The sequence below is a fragment of the Psittacula echo genome (genome assembly GCF_963264785.1).
Source record: "Psittacula echo genome assembly, chromosome: 3".
NCBI classification, from domain to species: Eukaryota; Metazoa; Chordata; class Aves; order Psittaciformes; family Psittacidae; genus Psittacula; species Psittacula echo.
Genome location: NC_137736.1, coordinates 38,781,995 through 38,805,210, shown reverse-complemented (window position 1 = coordinate 38,805,210; position 23,216 = coordinate 38,781,995). Strand labels below are relative to the sequence as shown.

The 23,216-nt window shown below is 41.8% G+C and overlaps 1 protein-coding gene across 1 annotated transcript in view; it reads right to left on the bottom strand.

The window, feature by feature from the left end:
• Positions 1-23,216, bottom strand: part of SRPX (sushi repeat containing protein X-linked) — a gene marked incomplete at both ends in the record, with an annotated part of 44,399 nt that overhangs the window by 8,827 nt on the left and 12,356 nt on the right. The window contains 3 exons of the mRNA XM_080613922.1: positions 4,711-4,887; positions 5,457-5,648; positions 13,620-13,679. Coding sequence (XP_080470048.1) covers positions 4,711-4,887; positions 5,457-5,648; positions 13,620-13,679 — 429 coding nt within the window. The remainder of the gene's footprint in view (positions 1-4,710; positions 4,888-5,456; positions 5,649-13,619; positions 13,680-23,216) is intronic.

Here is a 23,216-nt window from a genome sequence, read left to right as displayed (position 1 = left end):
GCAGCAAAGGCTGGTTGGTATAAACCAGCTTGGACTTGCACATCATAGAGACAAACAATACAGTTACTGTGGGAACCTACTCACCAAGCACCCAGGGGCCAGGCAGCCTTTTGAGCTGGACTTGAAAATTCCTGGAAAGGATATTCTCTCTGGTCATTTCAACTGCCTCTTTGCATTCAACAAGCACTGAATGAACCCCACCAGAATAACTCTGCTTTGAAACGGACCAAGAGGAAGCAGCTGTCTACCAAAAAGGCTCTTTATCTGCAGTGGCCAGTGGGCTGTGTTAAACCAAACAGCACTCCAGTCTTTTTGCTTGTGCCTTGTACAAAGTTGTAGCTGATCTATAGCACATTAAGCCCTGTGGCCACAGCTTGGCAGAAGAAAGACAGGTCTAAACAAAAAAACAACTCATATAAATGCAGAGAAGGCAACCACAGAACATCCAAGCAAATACACAAGTGACAAAATTTAAACAGACCCCCCAAAAAAATCCTTCAATAAAACATATGATGTGAGCAAAGTACCCACCGGCAGGTTAGAAACCTGAACAAAACAAGCCCTAACAAAAGAATCCACAAGATAGCTGACTGCTGGGGAGGCTTTATCAGGATGAACAAATCATCCTGTAAGCAACAGACTGTCAGACTTTCCTGCTTAATAACTATTTCTGGCCAAAGTTGGAGCCAGGACACACTGCAAGGTGTCTGACCCATACAGCTAGTCTTACTACAGTGTCACTGCTGAAAGACCAGTGCAAAGCCAGGCAGATTTAGTTAAGCTGTTTAGCAGGGCTATGTATTACACAGGTGAAATCTCGCCTGCAAGGTTTAATTCATGGGCAGGGAAATTGAGTTTTCATAAAAAACGTGGTGCTGTTCAGCCACATTCTTGTAAATTGTCACTTTTCTTGGCTACTCAGCAACAGCAAATGGTACTCGGGCTCCTCATAGGAAAGTGGCATTGCAGACATGGCATCAGGAGGCCAGCACTGGAATACTAAATTTTAAAGCAGCCTTTTGAACCTTGTGGAGAAAAATGCTAAGTTTTCAAATGGGTTTTAGATTTGTATTTTTTTAAGCATACTTCTTGGACTGGCCATATTTACCATTTCCATAAAATTTGAAGATCTTGTTAACTGCCTTTCTCATGGTTTGTTAAAGGTTTATGTTTAATTGCTTGTGAATTTGGGAAGACAAGAAGAAAGAAACAGGGACACACTGAATGCCCTCTGCTTGCTTATTCAGGAGTCCCATGGGATAGGTAAATGGTTTCCTGCTACATAAACATGCTGTTATTACTTATTGCTGATGACATTAAACAATGGCTGGGGTTTATTCAAAACATTAGTCTATGTCAGAAGCATGAAGAGATGAACAGACTGGAAATCATAAAAGGCAGAATGAAAAACATTTTCCTGCTCTCCCCACCACCCTCGACAAGGCACTGCTCTGTATTTCAAAACATCCATTATCAGGGCCTGTATAATTAATGACTCAGAGTGCAAAGCTTGTTTCAGACATCCATAGTTGGAAGCTGTTAGTTAACTACCTATCAATACAGTCTTAGGATGTGACAAAAGGATGACTTAGCATGGTGGCAACCATTTACCACAACCTCTATCATACAATCAGCAGGACTATGAAACCTTCGTAGAAGAAAAGAGTGTGACATTTTTCAATCTTCTAGACAAAAAATATCCATTTCTACGTTACAGTGCATTAAGGTTATAATGGAAATATTATTCAAATGAGTAGTGACATTTTTAGCTAACTGGTAAAAAGCAGCCGTACATTGATCTTTTTTAAACAAAGTTATTTCAGCAACATGAAGGATATCCTTTCTCTTATAGGAGGAGGACAGGGGACATACAATCTGCTTTGTTAGGACAGAACACTCACTGTCTGTAAGAGCTTCCATAAAGTGACTGCTAAAACATACCTAATTTTCTTTAATTGAAAAAAAAATTAAAAATTAAATCTGTTTGCCCCCTTTTAATGAATACCTCACTCAGCAATGATGTTTGCCTTATGCCTTTCATATACAGATCTTCACCATTGCACTGTGAACCCCACAGTTTTGTGAAAAATACTAAGCAGTGCAACTGTAGTACAAAACGGTAGAGGAAAGCACCTTGTTTACAAGAGGATTATGAATTCATGTCTGCAGTAATTTTTCCATACTTGATGCCAATAGCTGTGTTGTCCTCAGACCACTTCCCTACCTATGTCATGAACTTTACGAGCCTGTGCCTGTGATTACGCCTAACATCCCTAGTGTGCAACTAATTGCTTATATGCTAAAGCAAGAAATAAATTCTGCCTTTGTATTTCACCTTAATTTTACTCGTCAGCTGGAAGTAAGCTGTTCGGCCAGTTGTCTCCTGGCCACTAGTAAGCTTTCGTAGGCAGCAGTTCACTGATGAGTTTTCTATAACTACGAATTACATAGATTAAGGGACATGTATTCAATTGCAAACTGCATTAAACTCTTAGGGTCACATCTTAGGGTCCTGTCTGGTCACAAGAAAATCTCTATCCTCCTAGCAAGAGGTCAGAAGATAACCTTATTAAACAGTTTACTAACTGCGTAACTCACTATTTGCATAAAGATACTGTGTGCATCCAAGGTTATAAGGTGTCTTCTACATCCTATGTGGTATTACCAGAACTTAAATAATAGTATTACTTTTACTGGGTTACTTGGGACTTGCAATCATACCCTGTACAACAGCTATCCAACATTTTTGGAATCAAAAAGATGTTGTAGCACTAACTTAACCTCTTTTATTTTTTTGCTTAAGACATACTTGCTTACTCTACTCTGCAAGACAGTATCCTCTGTAATAAGCACCCCGTTGCTGCAAACAGATGAGAGTCTGGAAGTGCCAGGAAATACAGAGGACAACATTTTATCATTCCCAAATTTAAAAGGGTTTGTTTTTCTTCCTCTGCCCACACCACTGAGGACAAGGTTTGTTTTTGTAAATAAGAAACAAGAGCCCACACAAACAGTCTAGACCTAAGCAGCAGGCTCATTTCTATATTTGTACAACACCAAGTAACTGGGAACCTGAAAAAATTCTATGAACATCAGGCCACAGTGGAAAGAGTCCAAAGCCATTTGCTAACATAGACTGAGCCACAGTCATTCTGAGGAAAACCAAGTTATCATACACTGAAAACACTGAGCACAAATACTCAACCACCCACAAGCTTAAATTACTGGAAGCCAATTCAGATAGCCAAAAAATACTTTCCTTTGTGGGTGGCTGCTGAAGCTTTTATCAGAGACTTCATAGAAACAAGAGCAGAAGCTGAGACTTAACTATCTATCTGTTGAAATCTCATTAGTAGTAAGGGCAATTAAATCTCAGTATTTGTTTATCTCTCTTTTCATTTATGTATATAAAAACAATTATTCCAGCCAAGGTTCCCAGGAGACAGCTTACTATGCAATGAAAATTGCTGATGTAACTAATGTGAACTAGGCTGAAATTTAGTTTAGCTCACTGTAATCATGCTGGTAGCTACAATCCATTCGTATTCCCTGGATATATTTGGGGACCATGAACCCAAGAAAGAAAAGCAACACATCAGACAAAGGGTTTAGCTTCAAACCTGTCTTATCATTAAGTTACAGAAAGTATGACAGATTCCAGCACAGAGAACATACTAGAAGAGCAGCACAGCAATTAATTATTCCCAACCTAGGAGATCAGTGAAAGCTGTTACAAGCATTGTAAGGCACTGACCGTTTACACCAGCCTCATCTTTATTAAAGTGATAATGCTTAGAGCTGATAGCTTGTTGTCCTGGGTTCAGCAGTAGCAGTCAGTTTTTCTCCTTCTTAGTAGCTGTTGCAGCACTGTGTTTTTGACTTTCTGCCTGGGAACAGAGCTGATAACACTGATGTTTAGACTGACCAAGGACTTTGTGAGTCTCATGCTCTGCCAGGGAGGAGGAGAAGCTGGGAGGAAGCAGGGATAAGACACCTGACCCAAACTAGCCAAAGAGGTATTCCATACCACAGCACGTCATGCCGGGGGATGTGACATGGGAGCTACCCGGAAGGGCACGTCCTCTTTCTGTCGGGCTCTCTTTTCCGGCGGGCGGTATTGTATTCTCTTCCCTTGTTATTTCTCTTATCATTATTATTATTGGTGGCAGCAGTAGTGATTTGTGTTATACCTTAGTTACTGGACTGTTCTTATCTCAACCCGTGGGAGTTACATTCTTTCGATTCTCCTCCCCATCCCTCTGGGAGGGTGGGGAGGGAAGTAGACTGCGTGGTTCTAATTTACAGCTGGGGCTTAAACCACGACTGTTCTTTCTTGGCGCCCAACGTGGGGCACGAACCCACAACCCTGAGATTAAGAGTCTCAGAGTCTCATGCTCTACCGACTGAGCTAGCTGGGCACAGCGGATACACACTAATTACAAAAAGGAGAAAAACTGACTGCTACTGCTGAACCCAGGACACTTGTGTATAAGGAAGTCAGTCTGTCCCTTGGGACTAAAAGTACTAAGTGACAGACAGCATGTTGTATCCCTTGGAAAACTTTCCTCTGCTTCCTCAAAAGCAAGAGTTGCTTTTTCTCCCCAGGAGCTGGATGAAAAAAGCATTTGGGAATTTATTTGGAGGACTTGGGCACCAGTAGGACCCTCAAGATGTTGACTTTCTGGAATGAAATCCCATCATTCTACTTACCAACACAGGATGCTGGCCGGCCACTCCAAACTTTGTTGTCCATGCACGTTACTATACGGTCGCCTTTCAGCTGGTATCCTGGTGAGCAGTAGTATTCACACCTTGAGTCAAAGTAGGCACCATCTAAGCACTTGAAGCCCCCATTGGTGGGCATGGACAGTGTGGGGCAGCGCTTTTCTGGAATAGAAAACAAGGACTTCTAGAAACCTGTTATCTTCCCTTTAGAGTAATGTGAATGTGGGATATTACATCAAAATAAAGACACGGCTAGTAAATGTCATGTGGGAGAAAGTAATTTGCCACATGAGGTTTTTCAGATTGTTCTTATTAGCTGCATTTCAAATTTAACTTTACATACACATTAGGGGTCTAATACAATATTTGTACGAGAAAAAGATGACAAGTACCTATTCTTCTCTGAAAATGTTTTACTTTGAGAGCCCATTTAGACAGCCAATACAAATCATGTCAATTTATAAAATCCAAGATGGGCAAAAAACCCAAACAAATCAAAATCCCACACTCATAAAGCATTCCATACCTGCCAAGAGTATTTGTACCACTCATGATACTATGTAATGTACCACAGTAAGATCCTCAACAGCAACCCAACATACGTAACCAAGTACACTGTCAATGTTTAAAATACCAGTAACACTTTGAAGATCACTGTTTCAAAGGCAAATAGAGTTTATTTTCCTTTGCCTGCACTGCAAGCATCACACACAGATTTTATAGCTACTTACGTTTGCACAGCACTTTCCCAGACCAGCGTTTGCTTGACTGACAAATTAGCTGCTGAGGGCCATGCAGTTCATAGCCTTTTTGACAGCGAATATCACATCTTGTCCCCAGTACATTCTTATAATATTCCCCTTGAGGTGTCCTGCAGTTTGCATAACCATGTTTCACTTTAATGGGGGAGCACCATGGTGTTTCTGGCACAGAGAAGAAAAAACACACATAGTATTTTGCAACATGTAAAAGGTCAGACATGAACACAAAATCATTTACTCAAGAATAAAGAAATGGGGGGGGAAAGACATTTAAAAAGCCACCAGTCCTCAACGTGGAGAAGTAACACAGCAGCAAGGTGACCTAAGCCTTATGCATCAGAAGGTCAGCCCTTCAGAGTCTGGCAGCTTTAAATGTTGCAAACATTAAAGATTGTAGCCATTAATCTTGGTGGGATGGGGTGACCGATCTTTTTTTGCCCATGGAGAAGAGATTCAGAGCAGCCCTGCAGAGAAGGACTTGGGGGTGTTGGTCAATGAGAAACTTAACATGAGGTGGCTTCAGTGTGGGCTCACAGCCCAGAAAGCCAACCGTATCCTGGGCTGCATCAAAAGGAGCGTGACCAGCAGGTCGAAGGAGGAGATCCTGCCCCTCTACTCTGCTCTCGTGAGACCTCACTTGGAGTATTGTGTGCAGTTCTGGTGTCCTCAACATAAAAAGGACGTGGAACTGTTGGAACACACAGTGCCTGTGCCCAGGAGGCCCAGGGGGATGTCCCTGCCGATGGTGGCCACACACTGGGCATCGCTGCGGGCTGTCCTTGTAAATACATCTGTTTGTTCAGACTGTCTCGGTAAAGACTTTTATACCACGGACAGTCATTTGACTGTGGCGATCCCAAAGGTGAAAGGAAAGGGGTTTGGGTTCCATCTGCATGAACTCTGCAGAAACGCAGAGAGCACACAGCATTTCCTCACCATTCCTTATCAACACACCGATTGGCATTTGCTACTGCACTGCTTATGGTGAGGTCTTCTTCTTGGAAAGGAGAATTCAAGAAATCTCTTCTGCGTTTCTTACACAGGGTAACCTTTGTAGCAGAGGGTGTTTAGATATTTGCCTGTGTTTGTTAACATTCACGTGTCTAGTTTGGGGGTTTACCTCTTGTACTACTACTTGAATGCAACACTTCACTGACTGCTGCCTAATTGCACGTTCTCGAAAGCTCAACCAAGTGTTTTGAGCCCAATTCGGTTTCAAGTGTCTGGGCCGAGCAGGTTTTCCCTGCAACACTCGGGAAACACAAGTGAGTGACTCAGTTCTGTAGAATAGTGTTAAACCCCTCAGTGAAGTATCGTGTCAGAAGAACATGGAGCTCGGAGAGGATCCGGTTCGAGAGCATCTTAAGAACCTGAACGTGCACAAGTCCATGGGACCTGATGAAATCCATCGACGGGTCCTGAAGGAACTGGCGAATGAAGATGCTGAGCCGCTGGCCATCATATCTGAAAAAATCCTGGCAGGCAGGTGAAGTTCCTGATGACTGGGAAAAGGGAAATAAATATATCCCCCATGTTCAAGAAGGGGAAAATGGATGACCCAGGGAACTACAGACCAGTCAGTCTCATCTCTGTGCCTGGCCAAATCTTGGAGCAGATTCTCCTGGAAGGCATGCTAAGGCACATGAAAAACAAGGAGGTGGTTGGTGACAGCCAGCATGGCTTCACTAAGGGGAAATCCTGCCTGACCAACTCGGTAGCCTTCCAGGATGGGGCTACGGAACTGACAGACACGGGTAGAGCGGTTGATGTCATCTACCTGGACTTGTGCAAAGCCTTTGACACTGACCCACATGACATCCTTGTTTCTAAATTGGAGAGATATCAATTTGATAGATGGACCACTCGGTGGATAAAGAACTGGCTGGATGGCCACACGCAAAGAGTTGTGGTCGATGGCTCAATGTCCAGCTGGAGACCGGTAACGAGTGGTGCCCCTCAGGGATCAGTGTTGGGACCGGTCTTGGTCAACATCTTTGTCAGTGACATGGACAGGGGGATTGAGTGCGCCCTCAGCGAGTTTGCTGATGACACCAAGCTGTGTGGTTCGGTTGGTAGGCTGGAGGGAAGGAATGCCATCCAGAGGGACCTCGACACCCTTGTGAGGTGGGCTGATGCCAACCTTATGAAGTTTAACCATGCCAAGTGCAAGGTCCTACACCTGGGTCAGAGCAATCCGAGGCACAGCTACAGGTTGGGCAGAGAAGAGATTCAGAGCAGCCCTGCGGAGAAGGACTTTAGGGTGTTGGTCAATGAGAAACTGAACATGAGGCGGCTTCAGCGTGTGCTCGCAGCCCAGAAAGCCAACTGTATCCTGGGCTGCATCAAAAGGAGCGTGACCAGCAGGTCAAAGGAGGTGATCCTGCCCCTCTACTCTGCTCTCGTGAGACCTCACTTGGAGTATTGTGTGCAGTTCTGATGTCCTCAACTTAAGACGTACATGGAACTGTTGGAACAAGTCCAGAGGAGGACCATGAGGATAAGGGGGCTGGAGTACCTCCTGAACAAAGACAGGCTGAGGAAGCTGGGACTGTTCAGCCTGGAGAAGAGAAGGCTGCGTGGAGACCTCATAGCAGCCTTCCAGTATCTGGAGAGGGGCCTACAAGGATACTAGAGAGGAACTCTTCATTAGGACTATAGTGACAGGACAAGGGGTAACGGATTAAAACTTAAACAGGGAAAGTATAGATTGGATATAAGGAAGAAATTCTTTACTGTGAGTGTGGTGAGGCACTGGAACAGGTTGCCCAAAAAAGTAGTGAATGCTCAATCCCTGTCGGTGTTCAAGGCCGGGTTGGACAGAGCCTTGGATGACATGGTTCAGTGGGAGGTATCCCTACCTATGGCAAGGGGGGTGGAACTTGATGACCTTAAGGTCCTTACCAACCCTATGCTGAGATTTGATGATTCTATGGAGTAAGTGTGCCACCATGTGGACAGTTTCATGACAACTGGACCTTTTTCCCCTCTTTGCTTTTAAATGGATACATCTAATTTCTACCTGGTAACCAGAGTTTACATTAGGAACACCTTTGGTCTAGCTGTAGTTGTCATTTTTACAACATCTAGCTCTCTTATTGCTCATTTAAAAAAAATAGTCTTCCAAAATAGTATGTGCATTAAAGGATACTGCTTTTGCTGAACGTGATATTTCAAGCTCTCCCACAGTTAGAAAAGATGTGACTTGCATATTACCAAATGACATGTCTGTACATGTCCTCTGTGTGTCAGAACAACCATTCAGGGTTTAAGTACAGCTTCCGTTTCGAGTAGTTACTTTCCAAGTTAGCACCTAGGATTAAGCCTGAACTGTAACTTGGAATTGTGCATGAACATCTGAGGTGCCACACTGAAACATTCAGATACTCTTTATAACACCAACAAAATAGCCTTCTATCACCAAATGGGCACAATACCATTGCCATAATCAAACCTGTAGGCAAATGTCCAACAGACTAAGTGAGGAGCCTTCCAGAAAGATCTGACCTTATTCCTCTCTTTGATAGCCTCCAAGGGCAACATGCATGCAGTCAGGATGCATATTTGACAGCACAAACCCTTGCTCTTCCTGCTGCAAAATCCTTCATAAAGTGTTGATGTTCATTTACAAGCACACTATATACTATGTATTCAGAAAAGCTCATGAATATGAGTTTTTCCAAGCTCCAGAATCTTAAATTCAGCTCTAATATCCTCAATGGTCTGGACTTCATGTGTTGAACTTTTTACCTTAAAAGATGGGTGGAGGACTAGCTTTCTCTAATATCATGGAAATTGAGCCTGAAGTACAAGAACCATCTTCGAGTTGCCCCTGGATGCGGGACAGTTACATGGATGAATCTGCCAAGTCAGAGGAAAGCTGGAATTCGTCTGGGATTACATGGCTAACGTTCCTACCAAATTTGCGGGGAAAAAGGGAAACACGTACATCAACCTGAAACTTTAACTGGTTGTCAGGGCTACACTTTAAAACACTCAGGACACGGGTACCATCTTGTGAGGATTTAACACTGTACTGTGATACTGACAGGTGCAGTATCGAATAGAGACTTCCCAGCCAAAGCTTCAAAAATATTTCTTGAGCTTTGACCACGGGGTGAATTCCAAAAGCTCTGCTTTTCCTGCAGCTTCTAAGTAGGAGTTTCCCACACAAGGAGGAACGAAGCCTGCCCCTTGTCAACTCCAAGATTTGAAAAGGACATATTGACAGAGAGAGGGGGAGGGATTGCAGAATAAAAAGAGCAAGATGACAGGTCCCGGAATCCTGTGTGACTACGTGTGACATGAGGCAGGCACACAACAAAAGTTTCCAAGTCTGCAAGAAAAATGGAAAAAAACCCCAAAACCCAACAAACAAATATCTTGCATCTTACAAAGTCACAGGAGAAACTTGAACTTCATTCCTAGATTGCTGGCAGATGATCACTTCTAGCTCTTAATTCCTGTAGTTATATACATTTTTCTACACGATTTGGAACAGCTCCACACATAAATACACAAAAATCAATACAGCCTATTTTATTTCTCATACATGGGCTATTTATACTCAGTGAGCCATATTCTCTAGGACATATTTACACTTTCCCAATGAAAACTACATTTTGCATCTTCATTTTTCTGTGCTGGTCTTGAATTAACACAAATAATATCTGAAGACTAAAATCAGAGACTAAATGTCAAGCTTTTGACTAGGCATTCCTCTAGACTAAATCCCTTTCAGAAGCAGTCTTATGGTACTGCAACATGCTTACTGTATGTCACCAATACATGAAAACCCTTTACAATGATGTGCAAGTGGCTTCTAGTTACCCCCAGATGCAGGACAGTCACATGGCCCTCCTGTAGTATTGTTGCAGCTATTGTGGTCTATAGTGAGAAACAAAGCAAGGCTCCTAGAGAGGGGTAAAACATCTTTTACTGGACCAAATGATACTGTAAGACAGAAAAAGCAAAACCAGACATTCTTTTGGATGCAGATAACTTGAAGAGCTTAGGAAGAACATCTGTTTGACCTAAAACATTATTATGCTTCCTCTAGAACTGAATATGATTAAAAGAGAGTGAGTGACGCAGGGTTTATAAAGGGGCAAGTATCTGGGCTTAGAGCAAGTGATATCACTGAAAAAAAACCCAAAAACCAAAGCCAAACCCAAGTAACCTGAAAAGCTTACGTGCCTGAAAGCACATCAAACGATACAACAAACTTCTAGATCAAAGCGTGTTCATTTTGAAGTGAAGGCAGATACTGGTTTTCAAAGGCTAAGGAGATACATGGAGTATTTATGTAATATTAGAGCTGGGTGGGGCTCTGAGAGGTCACACAATAAAAGGAGGTCACACACCTGCCTCAAGACAAGATCACCTGTATTCCTGAAGGCATTGGGAATAAGTAAAGCTACAGGTTTCCCAGGCACTGCTTCTGAGGCTTCACAAGTTGTATTTCTCTCTGTTCACTTAACTGAAATTTGAGTTTTTAGGTACCAGGACCTATGCAGTTGATTTTTATTGAAAGTTTGCACTGTTCCTCAGCTATATAATAGCCTGACCCAATCCTGTGTTTGAAACCACTGGAAAACAGGCAGCAAGCAGAAATGGTTGAAGCAACAACGCTGCCTCTATAGGTAAGGCTACCCTTTGGTCATTACAGTATTTGAGAAAACTGTATTAGGAATGAGGATCATCACAGCAGTACCACCAAAACAGCGATGAAGGCAGGAACCGTTGTGTTTCGTAGAATCACAGAATTGTTTGGGTTGGCAGGAGCCTTAAAGATCACCTATTTCCAAACTCCCAACAGCCAGGGACACCTTCCACTAGACCAGGTTTCTCAGAGCCCCATCCAGCCTGGCCTTCAATGCTTCCCAAGATGGGGCAGCCACAGCTTCTCTAGGAGACCCCTTCCAGTGCCTCACCACATTCATCGTAAAGAATTTCTTCCTAATATCTAATGTAAATCTGCCCTTTTTCAGTTAAAAACCATTCCTTGTCCTGTCATTATTTGCCCTTACAAAAAAGAGCTTCTCCAGATTTCTTCTAGGCACCTTTTAGGTACCGGAAGGTTGTTGTAAGGGAAGCACTTCCTCATGAAATGTGGTTTGATGCAGCCATGCCAAGTAGGTGGAAAGAAAGCATTTTCTAGAGCATCATCTCCCCAAACCCATTTGCTCTGTTTAAACACCAGCCTCAGATGAGCAGTTCCTTAACGTAGCATGGCAAGTGCCTGGCTTATACTGTTGCTTGCTCGTACACCAGCCAACAGAGCTGAGGGTTCACCAGGGAGGAAGGAAAAAAACTTAAGTGTTGTGGGTACAGAAAGTCTCAGCAATGTTTCTCTGGAAAGCAGAGCAAGTTGAAAAACATCCACACGAAGACAAAAGGGTTTGGTAGGAGGCCGATTCCTCCACCCCCATAAACTGCAATGTTTTGTTTGCAGATGCCAAAGAGGATGAATTTGTGTTCTCACTTGCACTGTTTAGTGACTACGTGTGCAAAGAAAAACCAATGCTGCTTACATACATAAGCATCAGTTAAGAAACATTTAGTTACTTGTTACTGGGAAGTTTTATTTGCTCAGGAATGGGCCATATCCGATATGCTGGGATGCTCATGTAAGGAGAAACTCTGAACATAGCTACTCAGCCCATTTTTCCTTGCTTTGTCTCTTTCTGCCTCCTTCCCCCCAATAACAAGTTAAATAAGTATGCTAATGAAGAAAGAGCCTTTTTTGCTCCAATGCTTTATACTCATAGATTCACATTGTCTGATCTTCAACATTTGGCAGTAGCGCTTCCAAACTCAGGGCAGTTTTTAATATCTGCTTGAATGAGTCATTATGTTTCACTTAACCCTGGTGACATTTTGGCTGACATGAGTATAATCCAGTTTGTATCACCATATAAAGGGAATTTATACAGAATCTGCATTTTAACTACTTGCCTGCCCTAGCACGAATTGGCATTGATTTACCTTCGTGATCTCTGGAATTCTTTTTATATGTGTCTGAAGAGGGTTACATGTTAAAAGGCAACAAGAAATGAGCCTACCTAAATAAAGCTTTAGACAAATATTTCTGCATGTGTTTGAAAGCAAAATTTTACACTGAAGTATTTTACTGGGAGGAAAATAAGACAGTTATGAAAACAGCTGTGCTTTCCTCTTTGTTGTTCTGAATTACTTTATGTCTGAATTACTTTATGACTTACCTCTTGTAAGGCCCATCAATTCTTTTCAGAGAGTTAACAACATACAAGACACCAATGCCCAGTATTTTCAATTACTCAAAATGATTGCATTGCAATTTTAGCATGTCCACAGATTAGTTTACTAAAAAGAAACACAGTTGCCATTTAAAGTGACAAATTAAATGCTAGGTTTCTTTACTGTCCAGGCTTCTGAGGGACTGTGGCAGAGAAAAGTACATAATAATGAAAATAAAAGAGAAGATTAAGACAAAAGCAGATGTTTTAAGAAAACAGACATAGTAGACGGAACATTTATTGGTAGTGGCAAAAAAACAAACAAACAAACAACCAAGCAACAAAACAAGCCAACTTTTCAATCTTGCTGAACTGCAAAATCCTACAGATTAGGGAATAAAACCTGAATTTGATTTATAAACACACCAGTCCACTCACTCATTCATCCAGCTACGTAATTTGGTTTTGGAATGTACACTTTCATTTGTTAAACACATTTTACTTGGCATTTCAGGTAGCAGGCTAACCTGAAATGCAAACAATTTTATGGGCAAAAATAAAAAGTCATGAGAATCAAGTTCTCTTGTACTTCTGTACATTGCCATCAGTAAGTCCAGATTTTAAGTTAGCTTATCATTGATGGCTTTGTTAGGATGTATGAAGAAGAAAGAGAAACTCTTCCCAGATTCTCATGATTTAACAACCTGATCTCCTAAGAGCAAAGGCAGTGCAAAAGTTACTTACTCAGATACAGGAGAGTGGTGATCAGTACTTGATCTAATTCCCATTGTTAAAAAAAATAAAATAAAAATAATATCATGGAGCTGGATCAGGATTTTATAATCCATGAAAAGAAAAAGAATGAAGCTTTCTCTCAGCAATCAGCTAATCCTCTTTAGCACATAAGCAAAGCATTCACCTTTATATCTATTGCGTGCATACACATCTTCATCATCTTCAAGGGGTGAATATCCCGATCCTAAAATACAAAATAGAGAAAAAAAAAATGCAGCAAGAAAGGAAATATAAATTAAGAATTAAAGAAAGCTTTGCAAAAAGGCATGCAAGATTAGGATGCAATAATCTATGCAATACCATCAGCATGGGCTTCTCTGAAGCTCAGATTCATAGCAGAACCAGTTTATAGTGAATTTGGAAGGGGCAAATTGATTTGATAATCAAGTGAAATAGTAAATCTCTCTCACCGCTCCTGGAGCAATATTGTGCAATGCCATGTTGCACATGTCAAGTCACGGCTCCCCTGTTAGGAAACACCACCTACCATAAAGTTGATCTATTGAGCAGAGAGACAGAGGTGCAGGTGAAGGAGCACATCAAAGATTTCACTATAAAGTGGTTCCATAGTGTCAGTGACTGTCAACAGCCATCAGGCCAAACAGCAAAAGTAAAATGTGTGTAAGTCAAGAGCCCTCTCTTATAACCTATGTGATCTTCATACTAAGAACAAAACACTGAGGTACATTACCTGCAAATACAAGTTACACTCAAATAAAAAAAAACACACAGTTTGGTATCAAGCAGTTTTCTGGGTAGTTCAAAATAAAGAGATAGTATAGTTCTGTACTTTTAAAATCCTGTGCAACAGTTAAATGCTTCAAATAAAGGTAGAAACTACTTTGTAAGAAACAGAAATAATTTGGAGCACCACCACTGAAGTAATTCATCAGTAAAACACAGCAGTCGGCAAGAAAGCCTTGAAAGTATCCTTAAGCAACATTTATTTAAAATCAGCAGCTTCAGAGTGTGAAGTCCATTCTAACTTCTAGATGTCTTCTCCAAGAAGGAAGACTCATACAAGATGTGAGTATTTATACTCTGATCAATCTTTCCAAAAGCCTTGCATGCACTAGCCAGGTACTAAGGAGGCTCAGCACTGCGCTGCAGGAGCTTCTCACTTACAGCATCTCAAGTTCCAAACATGGGGATATTTCATCACCATTTGTTGAGGTCTGAGATCATGGCCTATACAAGCTGCTGCTTAAAGTTAGGCTAAATTAAATAATTCATGATCCTCAATAAGCTAGTAATTATAATTTGATGTGCAAAACATACATTTTCTGCAGCAATTAAACCTTAGAGCTGTTAACGGCTGAATGATTCAGCATAAAGATGAAAGAGCTACCAAAACAATGTTTGTATCCTCAAAATTACTGTCAGCATCCATCAATAGATTCCACTTACAAAAACCAAAATAAACTGCTCAGAAACCAGTGAAACTTTACATGTTATTCTACCAGCCTCAGGAAAATACTGGAGAGAAACCCAGCCCATGGACTCCACCCAAGCAACTTTAGTGCATACGGTTTGTCTATAGAAGGGCAATGCCCTCCACAGCATTGGCTGCAGAACTGCTTGTGAGGGTTCGGACCACCTGGAGACACTTTGCATCTCCCGTGACCCTTCTTGCTGCGTTAGCTGCTCATTGGGCACTAGTGCCCAGGACCCGTGACCGTCCTGCAGCCCTCAGCAGCTCCTCTGGAAACTGCAGGGAAGCAGCACATGCATGGGCTCCACATCATACCAAATTCTTGCACCAATACTGCAGCTATGTGAATCCTTCAGGATCCTGCATGTGAAAAAAAAAAATTGAGAGAGTTGTGTTCACATGTACCAAAGTTGCAAAACCCCACAATTCACCTTGGGCCCAAGTCAAAGCTTTCTTCAGTCACTGGGAATCCTTCCACCAGTTTTCAGAAGGATTTGAGCTGGGGCCTGATGAAGTGAACTTTCAAAACAGCTTCTCCCCTGAAACTGAGGGCTTCACATACAGCACAGGCTTCCTATTACTTCAGAGACATTTCTCTGGGCTTTTTGTATTTATTGTTGTGGTTGAACTTTTGATGCCTAAACACTGAGATCAGAGAAACTTCTCAACATAAGAAGATTGAACTTTGTTGCACTTGGACTCTGATTATAAAAGAAAGAGCAAGCTGTAATTCCCAATGGCTTTGTGAAGACCTTGATATGCAAATGAACATCTCTCTAAGCATCAATTATTATGTCAGAAACTGGGACACTCTTAGCTAATTAGTTTGAGAGTTATATTGCTAGCTCAGTGTTATTGCTCTTAATTGTCCACATTTTAGTGTGCAGTGACTTTAGCATTTAAAAATCAGAAAAAGAGGCTCAGGGGAGACCTTATCACTCTCTAAAACTACCTGAAAGAAGGATGAAGTGAGGTGGGTGTTGCTGTCTGCTCCCAAGTAACAAGAGATAGCACAAGAGGAAATGTCCTCAAGTTGTGACGGGTGAGGTTTAGATTGGATGTCAAGAAAAATTTCTTAATTGAAAGGTTTGTCAAGCACTGGAACAGGCTGCCCAGGGAAGTGGTGCAGCCACCATCCCTGGAGGTATTTAAAAGACGTGTAGATGTGGCACTTAGGGAAATGGTTTAGTGATTGACTTGGCAGTGCTAGGTTAATGGTTTGACATGATGATCTCAGGGGTCTTTTCTAACCTAAATGGCTCTATGAGTCTATTAATTTACTTGAATGTGTGTTTCAAAAAAGGTCACTGCATTTCTGGCTTTTCAAACATTGCTGGGCAATGGAAAACAACAAAAAACCCAACCTTAAGAATACAGTTACAATTTTCGATTTCAGCTGCACGGCAAATACCATAGATTAACCAAAAGGAAGGAAAAAAGTGGGGGCAAAAAAAGAAATATACAAACCCAAGTTGTAATAACACTGTATGTTGTGCACAGGGAAACAATGGGAGTTACATGAGCTTAGATGGCATCTTCTCTGGACTGCACAGGCTACTTTCAATACTGGGAGGAAAGGAAAGGCTCATTCCACATGTGCTTTACCCTTCAAAACAGAGGAGAGCACTTGGGAATTCCTTCAATAGTCAAACAGCTGATCAGTTTAAGCATGTGTAAGAAGAGGATAACCAGTTTCCTCCAATAAGTCTGTAACATCTGGATTTAGTTCCTCCAATGTTTTGCATCAGAGTTTTACATTCCACAGTACCTGAAGCCGTATCAAATATATGAATTCTAAAACTTGGCTTTACTTGCAGCAGATTGTAGAGCTTCTTGCAGAACAGCAGGGCTAGGTCATACAAGACCTCAGAAGTCAGGAAGATGTACATGAGGAAGCAGAAAAGGCACCAAAAATGGTCATGACCTCATTAGAGGGCTGCCTTTAGTGTGCAAAAATACTTGCATTCATTTTACAATGGTAGTAAAAACGGAAAAATCAGGATTTCCATCTCATTCTGTAGTAGCTGAACATTATGCACCAGTTCTGCAAAGTTCATGATTAAATGCCATTGGCTTCAGTGAGATTTCAGTATTTGCCTAAAAACTGTCCGCACACTCAGATGTTTTATTGCACCTGGTCTGTAAAGCTTGCAACAAAAACCAACAATTTATTTTTTTTTTTTTAATAAACAGCCAGAGTTACCAATTTATTTTGAACCTTCCTACAAATGATGTGAAATAGAAATGCAACTGTTATTAACAAACATGTTTAAGCATAGAAAATATAACGGCAACTGCTTGCCTTAAGCAGTCTTCAACATGCATAGTAACTCAGAAGATACCATCTGCCCTCCTTTTTCCTCAAAGGATATGTTACACTGGCCACACCACTTTGCAGGCCCTTGCCTGACTCAATCAGTAGTTCCAACTGCCTTTGCAAGGCACACGAAAGCATGTTAAAGCACAGAAACCTGACTATCCTGTATTCAGCAAGAGTTGTGCTGAACTGAGAAGTAGAGGGTATCAAAACAGTCACTGCATGTTCCTGAATCCACATGCAGCTCACCCATCGAGACCAAGTTAATAATGCTGAGTAGGTCAGATGATTAACTTCCAGAAATGGTTAAAAATTTCCTAACCTGTATTTCACAGAATCAGGGTTAGGTTGGAAGGGATCTTAAAGTTAATATAGTTCCAGCCTCCCCATCACGGACAGGGACACCTTCCACAAGACCAGGTTGCTTAACGCCTCATCCAATCTGGCCTTGGCCGCTGCCAGGGATGGGGCAGCCACAGCTTCTCTGGGCAACCTGTGCCAGTGCCTCACTGGAAATTTACTCACAGTATTTATGGAAATACACACATGAACAGCACAGATTTGAGCTTCCATACACACCCACAAGCTCCACACCACTGTTGCGCTTCTATTCCTTGCAGCTGTAAGGTCTTTCAGGCACAGAAAGTAATCCCATACCAAGTAGATTCCCTCACAGGGCTATATACAGATTCATTCACTGTGTCTCAGTACTGATTAAGACGCATACACCTTGTTTTAAAGCACAGGTTTTAACTTGCTTCAAAAGAGCTGCCTCATAAAAGATTCCATCAAAGAACAGTTCTTTCAAAGTTCTCATAATCAAAGCACCACTGAAATTCAGAACAGAAAGCTTCAGAATCAGCAAGTTCAAGAGAGGTCAGAGGTGACTGAAGTTTGCATGCCAGCAGTAGCTTATGCTTTGTGAAATAAAACTGTCCAATTACATCCAATTACTCAGAAATCAAGGATCTGATTAGGAAAATGTGGGCCCAGGCTCTTTATCCAAAAGATAATCTCTTCCCTTCTCTCTTGCCATATGTGAGACCAAGCCATGAAGGTGTTTTGGAACAGATTAACTACCCATGTTGGGAAAACTATTACTTTGCACAGAAGTCAGCTAATAAACCAAAACTCCTTTCATGCGGTAGCAAATACTGTGTGACAAAGAAAGCACTACTCCTAGAATAAAGCATCCCATTCACTTCAATGACATTGCATATCCAGAAGTAGTCAGAGTAAAGTGCATGAGTGTGGCTCCCAAAAATCAGTGGTGGGATGGAAACTGCATGGGCACATAAGTTATTGTTAGTCCTGGAAATCTCTGTAAAGTACAATTCAAATCTGCATCCTTTTATGTACACATATAGATATCTTAGATACAGAAAATCCAAAGCAAAACACTTTCTGCCATGGATTTTGGTTTATTTTTCCCTTCTCCAGACCGGCAATAAAAGTGGAAGTTGTTCAAGTGGCTCTCATTCAACCCAGGCAGAAGTCCTGTAACACAGCAGCAGTCAAGGGGAAAGCTGGCAGACTTAACTAGAGGCTATAAACCACCTTTGCCAGCACATACGTACAGTCCAGGAACCTCAGTGCAGCTGTAGGCTGCTCCCAGATACCTCTCTCTATTGCAAATGCTTTTCCTATACCTGTGTTTAGTGTAAAGATGAGCAGTGTGTTCAAATACTGTTTGCACCATACACACATAAAGTGACCAAAGGCTTTGGGTAATTGTTTTTAAATACAAGTCACTTGAAGCTGTGAAAGATCATATCCTTCATGAAAATTGTGCCCTTATATTCAGTGAAAATGAGGAATTTCCAGAATCCTGATTCTGGAAATTCTAATTTGCTCTAGACTGCTCTTGTGATGAGACATTTTGAGGGATTCAATGGGAAGTAAGGATTTAGTGAAATTCTGCTTAAAATACAATTTCAGAGTTGCAAAATATATATATATATAGCTGGTTTTCAACAGAAAACTCATTTAAAAGATAAGAAAAAAGTGAAATATATGGAGGAAATGCCTCTGTTATTGAAATAAAGTGTTGATTTCTGTGGGGAAAAAAAACCCCAAAACTCAACAGGCTAATGAAGATACACTTAGAAGCTGACATAGGTACATCTCCAAAAGAAATGCCAGTCAGGGCCTGTGTTGTTCCTTATTTCCCACACAGGCCATGTTCCCTTGATTGCTGAACAACCCACAAGGTACCACGATGATTCAAGTAGATGGGCTATCGAGATCAAGATGAGAGGTTGGCTCAAAGGGAAGATCTGAACAGTGCTCTCAGGAAATGCTGATTTTCAGAATGACCCCACATTTCAGTGTGGGTTTTTTTTTGGGGTGGGGGGTGGAGGGGTGTGTCATTGCCAGATTTAACACTTAAATAACTAGGTGCAGAGAAAGAGGAAGAAGTTAGTTTCTGTGATTTTTTTTAAGCTGGCAGTAAAAGGTCCAAGATCATCTGCCCTCCCTTTTAAAGGGCTCCACCTGGTAAGGATCTTGCAGTAAACTGAAATCCAGCAAAACAAAATTAAAACCCCAAAAAGACAGATGAACAAAGGAAGTCCCTGAGTATTTGGAATGCAGCTAGTTATGCCAGCAGGAGACATACAGGGAGGAGGCTGGAGAAAAATGCTTCCTTTGTTCAAGCCATGAGGAACAAAAAGTTTGATTTGTGCTTAAGGAGCTCTTCAATAAATAATGCTAAAAGTCCCTAATGGCAGCATCTCTATGGTCAGGAACAATCACAATATCACAGACTGTTACCAAAGGAGGATGAAGAGTGTCATGAACACTAAAATGTGCATAGTTGCCAATACATTTAAGGAGGATAAACACACCGCATTATGTGTACCTAAAGCACAGCTACTATAGCTGCATATTGTCTAATATATTTGTTATTCTGAGCACATACATGGTCTAAGCCAGAGGTTAAGCATATCAGGCAAGCAGAGCCTTCATTATTTACAGCAGCTGTGCATTGAAAATGTTGACAGCTCTTGACACAGAAGAATTTGTGCTCTATGCCTGACAAACCACAAGAGGCTCTGAAAAGGTTGTCCACACATTGCCCATGGTCTGGACATCCATAAGCATTACTGGTTTCTTCGCTGCTCTCACAAAGCATCGTCCACCAGCAATACTTGCCTAAACTAAACCTGGATGCTTCCCATCCTGTCAGACACCGACTCATCTCAATTAGTCCACAGCCTTGTCACCAATCAAACAGACTACAGTAGCCTAAACTACCTAATCATAAAAATAATAGAATAGTTAGGGTTGGAAAGGACCTTAAGATCATCTAGTTCCAAACCCCCCTGGCATGGGTAGGGACACCTCACACTAAACCATGCCACCCAAGACTGTCCAGCTTGGCCTTGTACATTGCCAGGGATGGAGCATTCACCACTTCCATGGGCAGCCCATTCCAGTGCCTCACCATCCTCACAGTAAAGAATTTGTTTTGTATATCTAACCTGAACCTGTTTAAGTTTGAACCCCTTGCCTCTTGTCCTACCACTACAGTCCCTAATGAAGAGTCCCTTCCCAGCATCCTTATAAGCCCCCTTCAGGTACTGGAAGGCTGCTATGAGATCTCCATGCAGCCTTCTCTTCTCCAGGCTGAACAACACCAACTTTTTCAGCCTATCCAGGCAATTAAAGAAATTACAGCTATTTTATAACCTCACAGCACATCTCCACCTACCCTCTGTTTTCTGGACTAGCATCTCACAGCACTTCTACTGCTCAGGTATGTTTGGCCCTTTTCTCCACAGTAGTTTAGCAGTCCAAGCTAAGGATTGTCCACCTGCATCCTGCTAGCAACCCCTCCTTTTCTGTGAGAACTTTGAATACTCTGTGACCCCCTGGAGATAAGTGTGACCAGTGCCTAGAGGCACTCTATTTCCAAAGTTGCTTTGCTGATGGATCTTATTTATGCATCCTAAAAATCAAACTGATATGGGAATTTGGAGTCGTGAAGAAATGATGGGCTGGCAGGGACCTTGACAGCTTTCACCTCACCAAAAGAAAGCAACACAGGTCTGTTGACAGCATCATTATGCTGTGCATAGCTGGTCCCATCAGAGTTTCTTAAGAGCTGGGATGGCTGGAGCCCTTCAGGAAAACGGAAAAGCCATACATCAGTGAAATTAACAGCCATCCTCATGCAACAGCCACACTGAGTAGTCTGCCTCCATGCTACCTGAAAGGGTGGAAGACTACCTCAGGCACTGGGATGAAACCCTGTTGAGATAAACACATCTTGATGCCACAGTGGTTTCCATCCCTGATGGCAGGGCACACCTCTGTCAGGCCAGCAGGTCCTGAGGACGAGCCCCCACCTGTGGCACAAACTCTTCTAGCACCAAGGGCTCTCACAGGCCATTGCTACCTTCCACACTTAGCAGAAACAGCTGGTTTTTTTCAGACTTTTCTCATGAAATCTAAGAAACTTTTTATAACAAATCAAGCCTGAATCACATGTAAAGCTCTACACAAACAAAGTGGTTCAGAAGCTTCTTCAGTGGGGAAAGTATGAGAGGGCAGGGTACATTGTGGGCAGAAGCACCATTAGATGCATTAGAAGGCTGCAAGATGGAAAGGCAAACTGGGACTCTGAAGAGGAAACAAATGGTACTGCTTATAGATAAGACTGTTATCTTTCAAGATCCAGAGAAATAATTCCCGTGAACATGCTTCAATATGCTTCCCCCCCCCCCCCCATATTAGGATATTTTAGGGTCTTTAATATAGGCCTACATTTTAGGAACAGATTGAAAAGGCAGCAAAACAGAAGGCCAATAAAGGACTGAGAAGAAGTATTACCACTGGTAACTATAAAGAGGCAGAACTACTGTAACTGGTTAATTAAGTAAAGAACATTTAAGCTGGAAGTCTCCTTAATGGCAAGTTTCAGTGGGATAACTTTCCAAAGGAAGAGACTGAAAACTAATCCTGATCTGTTCTGAATTGGTGACAGATGGAAGAATTTTTCTAATTTTTTTTTACTTTCTTTTTTTTTTTAGATGCTGACACTGGAAACTGGCACATCTTAGTACCCAACTTTCAATACTACAGCACCAGATGCTCTGCTTTCCCCTCTTTATCCTTGACTCACACAATATTTCTGAAGCTCTGCCACTTAAAAAAATACTGCTCAGTTTTTATGACAAGACTGAAAGAAAGGCTCCTTAGGAAAGAAAAAAAATAGAATCTCTGCCTTATGTATCAGACAACTGACACTTGAAAACAGCATCAGGAACTTCCCATAATTTATAGGAAGCTCTCCAACAAATTGCTAGAAAACAGAAGGGGAGTGGGAAAATGAAGTTACTGACTGTGATCTCCTCTCACTTTCTAGTAAGTGGAGTCACACAGAGTCAGAAACAACACAGAACTACTGTAAACCTTATACTGGCAGTGAGCTCCATTGAGGACTTCTCCCCTGCACAACTCCTCTTGACTTCTTTGCTTAATTAACCACTTAAAAAGATCAAATTCTTCTTTGTGGCTTATTATCCCCAAGTGGTTCCAGCAGGACTTCTCCCCAGGTCAGCTTCAACTTGTCAGCCGGCATTTTCTAGCTAGTTATTTTCTTATGAATAAATACAACTGCCATTCAGAAGCCTGTCCCAGCATATTTCACATCTCACTTCTACGTGAGCAGCTTCCTGTTAGAGAAACCAGAAGCACAAGCACTGGTTTGCAAAGTCCCAGCTCTACAGAATTTGTTATTTTATCCATGACACCTGCAAACAGATGAGAGCATTAAGGGCTGTTGGCATTAATACCAGAGGCCATTCCTGGAAGTCAGCTAGAGACTTCTAAAGACCCCAGGACTACTCATGCTTTACCAGTGCTCTGCAAGGGTAGCATAAAGGAGAAAAAGCAGGCATTACACTAGGGAGGAAGAGCTGAAGCAACAACTCAGGGCCACGTAGGGCAGTCAGCAGGTCAAAAACTAA